Source organism: Citrus clementina, unplaced genomic scaffold (assembly GCF_000493195.1).
Source record: "Citrus clementina cultivar Clemenules unplaced genomic scaffold, Citrus_clementina_v1.0 scaffold_3, whole genome shotgun sequence".
In the NCBI taxonomy this organism is placed as follows: Eukaryota; Viridiplantae; Streptophyta; class Magnoliopsida; order Sapindales; family Rutaceae; genus Citrus; species Citrus x clementina.
In genome coordinates this window covers 38,786,634-38,797,365 of record NW_006262339.1, presented here as the reverse complement: position 1 = coordinate 38,797,365, position 10,732 = coordinate 38,786,634, and the positions used below count along the sequence as shown (strand labels likewise).

Below are 10,732 nucleotides of genomic sequence, written 5' to 3'. Positions count from 1 at the left end.
TATAATAATTATAATCAATCTAGAGGTTAGGAATAATATTGACGAGAATTTTTTTCTTTAAAATAAACAAACGACAGATTCCACCCTCTTTAATAATAGTCCTATTTTCTCTCCTCCTTGTTCCCTTCATTATACTCCTATGAATTGAAAAACTTCATGTGTATTTCATGAGGCACCGTTGAAAATCACATTAGAGATTTTATTATTGGATGGACAATGCACCCATTTCACTAGTATCGAATAGCTATTTGCTAGCGTATTTAAGCAATCATATAAGTACCTCTTATAGATTATTTAGCAAATCACATACCGTTTTGTTGGACCTATCGTTTCACACGTCTGCATCTTGACCATAACGAAAATTGATTAATAGATTAATTTCTGAACCGAATTTCTTTTTTTTTTTTCGCCTCTAGAACTTTGAAGTTTTGGTTGAAGTTTTGGACATCATAAGAATATATTTTAAAACTCAAGAATAAATGAAATAACCAAGAAATTATTTTTTAAGTCCACGAAGCGTTTAGTTTACCATCTTCGGATATCGAAAGAGTATTCTCAAACTTTCTTTCAACTCAATCAAATCGTCAAAAATCTAGCTTAATTTGTCATGTTTCGACGTTTTCAAAAGTTAATGTTGACTATTTTATAATAAATGTGACAAACACTTAGAATTGATTAACAATTCTAATTTTTCAAATTTTCAATAATTTTTCAATGCTCGTTATCATACTGTTTTGTTGGACCCTTGGTTTCACAAGTCTCTGTCTTAATAATGACAAACATAGATTAATTCATTAGTTTCTTAGCCGATTTTTTTTTTCCAAATCTCTAATTATTTAAATTGATAGTCATAGTATGAAACTTTGAAAAGTTTGGACATCAAAAGAAATAACCAAGAAACATTCAAGTCAAGTCCATGACACTGCTGTGCACAAAGGCATTCAATTGGCAATAATTGAGTTTGGTTCTCTCAATGTCGGTAATCTTATTAGTAACAAAATGCACAGCAGATGTGAAGTGAGGTGGTTAATCTCCGACATTCAAGAAGTCTTATCTTCCTCTGAGAGTTCCTTCCAAGTGAAATTTGCTCCACGGTCCTGCAATGAAGCTGCACATCATCTAGCTAAATTAGCTCTATGTAATCCATCGAGAAAGTTTGGTTAGAAGAAGCTCCAACTGAGGGAGCTTGCTACGGTACATTATCTGTACCGTACACATCCAATGGTGGAAGGACACACATGCATAGGAGAGAGAAATTTCTTATCAAATGCACCCTTTGTGAAGCTGGTTAAGGTGCAGCTGTTAGGTACAGCGTCTGTACCTTAGCCAGCTCCCCAACTGAGAACAATGCTTATGTATATAAAGATAAATCACTGTAATCGTTTTCTATTAATAAACTTTTAATTCCAAAAAAAAAGTATGGAACACGTACTTATATTTGGAATCATTTCGTTCTTATATTTATATATAGTGTGCTCCCCAAATAGATAGAGTATGGAACACGTACTTATATTTATATAGTGCATGTGCTCATACTTCGTTCGATATATCATAACAAATTACACATATTAATTAGATAAAATTTAATCTATTTGGATTGAAGACACTTAATTCCAAGTGTTTGCCACTAATTGAAAACATGTTGACTTGAAAGATTTAAACTACTGTTTTTGATGTCCAGCCAGGGTGTTGCATCTTGAACACCGCACTAATAGATATTTGAGAGTAAGCATATATTGTCCTTTTTACATTATTTTCACTTCGTTTTACATATCCTATGAAAGAACTCTTTCCAGCTATATAAAGCTATCAAACATACGGACCTGTCTATGGTACAGATTCTGTAACAAACATCTCCCGTCATCCCACCATCCGATTTTCTATTGTTCAGTTTCTCACTCCACATCCAACCACATCCAACGGCTGATGCTGCAGTCTGTACCTTACAGATTCTGTAAGCTAGTCGAGTCCCAAACATTATTATGTTTAGAGAACATTCATGCAGCTCTTTATCATTTACGTAATTGATGTTGTCATCAATTCAACGAAATAAAGTATTAAACATTGCATCACGTTTGCGTCAATAAAATCTAAAAGAATAGAATAATTACAAAATTGGGATAGAAATAATATGCCGCTGGACTTAGTTGCTAGCTAATTTACTAATTAAACCTTTGATTCCCTATTATTATTATTTTTTTCTACTCAATCAAGTGTAAAAGATCCCGCTTTATATATACAAAAGTACTCTAACTTTTTAGTTAAGCCAAAAACTAACTAGATAATTAACTAAGCATCATATACTATTGTTTTGCTATATCCACATTTGTTTATATCAACAATAGTACTGCTTTTAATTCATTGAGAAAAAAAAAATTATGTTTAGAGAACATAATTTAGTAATTATGTTTAGAGAATATTCGCGCATCTCTTTATCATTTACGTAATTGATTTTGTCATCAATTCACTGAAATAAAGTATTAAACATTGTATCACGTTTTTCTCAATAAGATCTAAAAGAATATAATAATTACAAAATCGGGATACAAATAGGGATGGCAATAGGCACCGCCCGCAGTGGGTTTGTCATTACCAAACCCAAACCCGCACAAAATTTAAATTACTAAACCCACCCGTAACCCGCAACGGGTTTTAATTTTTTTTAAAAACTCACATGCAGCGGGTTTTGACAATTACCAAACCCGCAATGGTACCCGGTGGATTTTTTGTGGGTTTCCGTATTTAAAATCACAAATGTTTAATACATAAATTTATAATAATAATCTCAAATTCCATATAACATACTCAATTTTATATTTAAACAATGTAAATGAAAAATTAAAATTTCAACATCAATCCAACACAAATTCTCAAATTTAAGTATAAATTACACATATCCATTTAAAAAACACAAAATAGTATCTAAAAATAATAATTACATTGATTGCGTTGTTTTATCCCATGGTCAAGCCAAAAATCCCACTTCTTTCCTAGTTATTTTTCAATTTTAAGATATTTTTCTTATTTTTTCTATTTCTTTAAGGTTTTTTTATCTTTTTTTTTTTTAAATGTCGGATTGGGGTACCTTTTGTTTTGGATTTTTTGTTCAGATTAGGATAATTTTATTACAAAATAATATTTTTTATTTGCCTATTTTAGTAAATTTACAATATTTATGTTTATTATATAAACGGATCCAAAAACCTAGATTTGTTAATTCAAACTTAATAAATAAAATTTCATTATTTAAAAAGTTATGTATCGTTTATCTTTCAACCTTTAACGTTTTCGCATCATCAAAATCCATATACAATATCTATTTTGCTAATGCCAAAGTACTTTTTCATTCACATATCTAGACATTAAAAAAAAAGATATCAAATTCATTTGAAATCTACTTTCTACAATTAGCAACCACACATAAACTACTTTCTACAATTAGCAACCACACATAAACTGCTTTCTTGAACAAGCACTACAAGAAAACAGCTATGACTTTTAGTAACTAGTTAATATGGTCATGTAATTAGTGTATAATTAGTAAAAGTATAATGATTGTCCAAACTAGTAATATTATTTTAAAATATATATACTCGATAGTCCTTTTGTTTTTTTTTACAAAGAATATGGTTATTTTAATTATAAATCAAATTATTTTTATGTTTTAAGTTTATTAAAATTAAGAATGTTTAAAGTATTTTTTAAAATGTGTAGATGTAAGTAAAAAAAATACTATAATATTATTTATAAACAAATTGTGAATAAAAAAATTGTCAAAATTGAAGGGGCGTGCATGCAGTACACCTGCGGACCCAAAATTAAAGCAAAATTATTTGATTTTTTGTTTTTTAAAGGTCCCACTGCGGTTGTTGAAAAAAGAATATAATCAGTTTTAGATTCACATGCGTGCATCGTATTTCAAATCATGAAGGCAGTAATTGCTCCGCTATGGAAAAACGACAAATGGAGCCTTCTAAGTTCATTCATTGGACTTCATGTTTGTGAAATCACGTGTTAGTTTGAATACTAATCAATAAAAAAAATATCAGTGTTGGACGTTTTAAATTTTTTATCTTAAAAATAATATAATATTCATTAATTGATTAGGGAGATTATATAATTATTCCACTTAAATTTTATAAAGAATTATCAATTGACACATTATTTAAAATATCATTTGAGGTGAAAAATTTAAAATATTTATCAGTACACATAAAAAAAAATGAAAAAATCAAGTCTAATACAGCAAATACAATTCAACCAACAAACATAGAGATCTCACCACATACAACACACAACAGCAACAAACGTGAGCCATACATTTATTGTTGAATAAACTGAAATCTATGACATAAAAAATGAATATATCAAATTATTTGACTTTAGCCAAATTTTATTTTAAAATCAAAACTCATTTGGTAAATTTAAGTGAATTTGCAGTTATCAACTTTAAGAGGATGGTGATTCAACTTATCCATCTAGATAATTAAATGTCAAGCATTTCCACATTTTTCAGACATCCTGTGTAAAAGAAACGAGCCGTTATTTCGCTCCATACAGCGATTACATTGAATTCACACCTTTCTAATAAATAAACAACTGTCATCAATGATAAAACCACAAATTACTCTTTATGCAAATTATTTTATACATATTCATGTACAAACAAAATTGATATTTCTATGCAAATTATTTTATACATATACATGAAGCTCGTTTATGTAGTGAGAAAGGGATTAAGTTAAGTGGTGTTATCCAAAGAAAAATGAATAGTGTTACTTCTAATTTCCGGCCTAATATCTTTATATAGGGCGAAGAAGAAACGTATCTCCTTACAGGAATTTCTCCAAGATTCAGAGAGGAGAAAAAAAAAAAACCTTATTCATTGATTATGATGATGATGATGCCGACTGGATTCAGGTTCAATCCCACCGATGAAGAGCTTATTGAATTTCTTTTTAGGAAACTTTCAGGGCAGGAAATGCAGCTTTATGGCGATTTCATTGTGGAAAGAAATGTATATGAACTTGATCCCCATCATCTTCAATGTCTGTTAAGATCTCTTCTTTCTTCTCTCTCATCTCCACATTATAAAGTTTTGCTTTATTTTATTTATTTTTGGCCTTTGCAATTCTATCGCTGCTTAAATTCACTTTATTTTAATTAGGGTTTTGCATTTCTTCAATATGCATGTGTTGAGCTTCGTTCTTTCTTTTTTCTTCTCTCACAGACTCACGCCATCATTTGTTTCCTTTTTTGATCATTCTGTCATGCACGTGCTTCACTTTTTTTTTTTTTTAACCCCTCCCAATTGATTAAATGTTACATGCATTATAGCATGACAGAATTTGTGTTAATTTTTTGCACTTTTTTTTTTTAAGCGTAAGGAAGCACTTTCGTTCTTTAGCTTGTACCTTTTCTCAGATCATCGTTTGTTTTCCTTTTTTGATCATTCTGTCATGGTTTTTTTTTTTTTTTTGGGACATTGATTAAATGTCACATGTAGCATAGCATGATAGAATTTGTATTCATTTTTTGCACTTTCTTTCTCTAGCTTATAGCTTCTGCTCCCTAATTTCTTCTCCAAACTTACTGATTTCCTCTTACAATTTGCACGAGAAATTTTAATTTCCTCAATTATGAAATTTGCCCACAGGCCACTATTTTTTTTTCAATTATTACAAATCACGTCCACTTTTTTTTTTCAATTATAACTTATACAACATCTTCAATTTTAATCATCGTATATCTTCCAGAGTTATCAAAACCTTCTCTGCACATGTAGGACTTGGGTAAATTAATTTCCCTTTAGTCACCAAGGTTTAGGTTAATTACCGAGTTAGTTTTTCCGTTACTTTAATGATTATTGGATCTAATTTTTAAGGAGTAAAATTATATTTTTCCCTCATATAACTTACAATTCAAATTAAATATTAAATCATTGAGTGAAGTAAAGAATAATTAATTAAATAGATTTTAATGGAATATTAATGGACTATATATATATATATATATATATATATATAAGAGATGTCTTGCATAAGTTTTGAAACACAGGAATTAATTAATTGACAGCGCAATTTCTAGTAGAGATAGCAAAATTCTTTAATAGCTTGGGGCTCCACGGGGATATGCTCCAAATGGGGTGAAATTAAGATGAGTTTTTGGGGAATGAGGTGGAGAATTTAGAGGAATGGGGGCATATAATTTTCAAATTTTTGAAGTGATAGGACTTGGTTTTGTACTTCCCACCCTATCTCAATTCATATTTTTAATTTATTTATTATTAATCTAGGCATTTTTCTTTTGATATTGTTCTGATATATGTTGCAGATTTTTTTTTATTTAAAATTTAAATACTATTGCAATATACTAATGATGGGTTTGTTTGAATTGATTTTACTTTTATACAACTAAACTTATGTAGTATTAATAACTACTATAAAAGAAAATAAGTAAATAGTTAATGTAGAGGATAAGAAAATTGTTTCTTGTATAGGGATATATTATCCATCCTCAATTAAATTTATTGAGAAATGGAGTAGGAAGTAAGGGTTAAAATAATAAACACGGTGGAGAATGGAAAAAGCTTCTGTCCTAAATTTATTTGCCTTTAGTCACTAAGGTTTAGGTTAATTACCGAGTTAGTTTTGCCGTTACTTTAATGATTATTGGATCTAATTTTTAAGGAGTAAAATTATATTTTTCCCTCATATAACTTACAATTCAAATTAAATATTAAATCATTGAGTGAAGTGAAGAATAATTAATTAAATAGATTTTAATGGAATATTAATGGACTACACACACACACACACACACACACACACACACACACACACACACATATATATATATATATATATATATATATATATATGTACACACACACACACACACACACACACACACACACATATATATATATATATATATATATATATATATATGTAAAAGAGATGCCTTGCATAAGTTTTGAAACACAGGAATTAATTAATTAACAGTGCAATTTCTAGTAGAGATAGCAAAATTCTTTAAGAGCTTGGGGCTCCACGGGGATATGCTCCAAATGGGGTGAAATTAAGATGAGTTTCTGGGGAATGAGGTGGAGAATTTAGAGGAATGGGGGCATATAATTTTCAAAATTTAGAGGAAGGGATAGGACTTGGTTTTGTACTTCCCACCCTATCTCAATTCATATTTTTAATTTATTTATTATTAATCTAGGCATTTTTCTTTTGATATTGTTCTGATATATGTTGCAGATGGTTTTTTTTTTAATTTAAAATTTGAATACTATTGCAATATATTAATGATGGGTTTGTTTGAATTGATTTTACTTTTATACAACTAAACTTATGAAGTATTAATAACTACTATAAAAGAAAATAAGTAAATAGTTAGTGTATAGGATAAGAAAATTGTTTCTTGTATAGGGATATATTCTCCATCCTCAATTAAATTTATTGAGAAATTGAGTAGGAAGTAAGGGTTAAAATAGTAAACACGGGGGAAAAATAAAAAAGGCTTCTGTCATAATTAAGATCGAATTCCCCCTTTCCAAAACTTGGGTTAAATTCTTTTGAAACGACCCCAACACATTAATGGTTTAAAATTGTAAAATTTTTGTGGTGGGACCTGTTTGGACTGATCTCAAAAACCCCCTTATTCTTATGTTTCTTTTTTATAATTTATTAAAACAAAAAATAAAGGACCTTTATTTTGAAATTAATAAATTTCCTTGTTTTGTTACTTTAAGATATTAATTATAGAGTACTATTATAAAAATAAAAATCACTTAAATAAGAGAGACACGTTGAAATAAGATAATTGATTACTAAAAGAATTGCATATAGTTGCAAATAGGACCAAGATATGAAAAGAATCGAAGTAAAGATGAAAACAATGAAAACAAATTACAAACACTAATTCTCTGTCTTCATCAAATAAAATGATTGATTGTGAATCAACACAAAGATTACTTTACCAGTCTTACTTTAACTATGAGTTGATATTGTACATGCAGGGGATTACAATGTTGCACTATCCACCAACGAAAGATTTTACTTCTGTTTGAGGGAGAACGATTCGAGAGAAGTTTCAGGTCGAGGATGGTGGAGAGCCACAGGCCGTGTTAAGAAAGTTTATGCTAATTACAATAATCAAACTTTAGTTGGTTTCAAGAGACCTCTTACATTTCACAGATTCAGCAGAGATGAACCTCATGATCCTAGGACAAAGCGTAACAAAGCCATCAAGACTAATTGGATTATGCATGAATACGGCCTTGAATCCTACACAACGGTTTGTACCATCATTTCTTTGCACTTTTTTTTTAATTTAGTTTAACTTTTTTCAATAGAGTAATACCAAATATCAATAACTCATGTTACAAAATAAATTAATTAGTCGAGAATATGGCAGTAGTAACATGCAACTAACGCGATCATCATTTAGTTTTTTTTTTTGAAAAAAAAAAAGATAACTGGTCGATTTTATGTAATTAACAGAGCGAAAAGTTACAAGAGACTAACAATTTATATGAGATAATATTTAATTCAAATAAACTCCTCGGTCCTCGAGAAACGAAAAAACCAGCTTAACTAAAAGATGAGCCACGGCATTACAGTTGTGTGTTTAATAACAAAGAAAGCACTGTTATCAATAAGACACTTGATCCCTAATATTAGCTATAGCCAACCAACCTCTTTCCAGTTAAACAAGTTTTTCTTAATTAGACTAAGGTCCAGTTTCATAATACTGTTGTTTTTAAAATAATAGTAGCCAATTGTACTGTAAAAATAATAAAATGTAAAGAGAACCAATTAAACATTTAATATAATTTATTTTTAAAGCATTGTAACTTTTAAAAACAGTCTATGTATTTAGTAAATCTTATTATCAAACTGCTGTAAAAATATAAATGACCGAATTAAAAATAATATTGAATAAAATGTGAATACACATTTATAAACATATACATAAAATATTTTTTATTACACACACACACACATAATTATTGATAACTAAGATAATCATTTTATATTATCAGTTTTAATTTTTATTTTGTTATCTCAATATTATTGGTAATAAGAATAATCTCTTTAAAGTTAATGATTTTATTTTCTAACTAATAAGGATAATTTTAAATTTTTATAATATACATAAGGATATATATAGAATTATATTAAATATAAAACTAATTCTTAAAATTAAATTTCGAAAAATTACTCTTTTTTTTGCTTCATAAAATCTGCTGTAAAATGAAATAATTTTGCCATTAGTGATTTCTAAAAAGATTTTTTCAAACTCCAAAATGTGTTTATAACTTTTTAAATTCACTTTTGAGCCTATCAAAAACAACCCCAAACCGACATTAACAACATTTATTGATTCAAGTTCTATAGTTAAGGGAGTCAGACCCAAATCAATTAATAACTCAGTCCCCTTTAAAGTTACATAAGCTTCTAGAAATGCTACGTCATTTAGTTTGAATGTGTTTGTATATACGTACTAAGATTTTATTACACACTTTATAGTTTGTATTATATGACGCAACTTTATGCGGGCAAGGGACCAATGGGGATCGGGCGATGAGGGTAAGATTTTATGATACTTTACATGACATAGAACATTATGTTGACTAGGGGCCTATGGGATCGGGTGATTGGGGCAATATGTGATATACATGGTAATGTTTTATGACATTTACATGACACCCAACTTTATGTGGGCTAGAAACGTACGGGATGGGGTGATGGGGGCATTGTGTGCCATCTGATCTCGTACTGCAAGATATATACGTCCAACTTTAATACCATTACTTTGTAATGGCTCGATATATAAAATGTTTTATATATTTAATATTTAAATTGCAGGATTGGAGGCTTTGTAAGATCAAATATAAGGGAAAACCTAGTGTACAAGAAGAGCTGGAGAATATTATTAGATCAGCTGCTGAAGAACAACAACAGCAGCAGCAGCAGCTGCTGCAGGATTCACCAATACAGCTACCAAATCTTGAATCTAATAATTGCAATTATCCTGAAGACAGTTTCTTTGGTTATTATAATTATTATAATAATCATGAACCGAGTTATTATAATTACCCTGGTTTCATTGATTTTTCTGGTGGACAAGTTCAGCAACAACAATATTTCCAACTAGACAACAGCAATATTAATGTTTATGGATCTGATAATAATAATGTTGCAAAAAACATGCAAATGGAAGCAATCAATGTCGAGAATGAACAGCTTAATCGATCCGATTGGTGCTTCATTTGCTCCTTATAATTATTAGATCATCATTATCAGCTCTAGCTAGCTACCAATCAGCTGCGGTTTCATCAGACCAAATATATTATTTCATCACTTGCAGTATATCTTTGTTGTTGATTTCATCTCCTGCATGTTGTCTTCTAGACCTTTTCTATATTTTGAGGCAAAAAAGATTGTTTCCTCATCAAGTGTACTTTTTTTTTTATTTCAATAAATAAAATTCCCCTTGTTGTTTCCTCGAATTTTATGTATATCTTTTGTTGCCTTGTAGAGTAGCCCTCGTACGTCCACATCTAATTTAGTTGCTTTGATGATCAAATCACGTTTAGTTAGTGTAGACAGTTTAAGTCATGTTATCCAATCGTTATTGTATTATAGTTAGTTTAGATGTGGTTTATTTGGGAGTTAAAAGTAGTAATTTATTTGTGTATATATATGTATATTGTGACTAA

General features: G+C 29.4%; 1 protein-coding gene across 1 annotated transcript; it reads left to right on the top strand.

Annotated features, from left to right (window-relative positions):
- The first annotated feature begins 4,903 nt into the window (after positions 1–4,903).
- On the top strand, positions 4,904–10,295 carry LOC112099964 (NAC domain-containing protein 26-like). The gene is made up of 3 exons (XM_024187504.1): positions 4,904–5,048; positions 8,027–8,304; positions 9,879–10,295. Exons 1-3 carry the CDS (start codon positions 4,904–4,906, stop codon positions 10,293–10,295), a joined length of 840 nt encoding a protein of 279 aa, XP_024043272.1.
- The last annotated feature ends 437 nt before the right edge of the window (positions 10,296–10,732 follow it).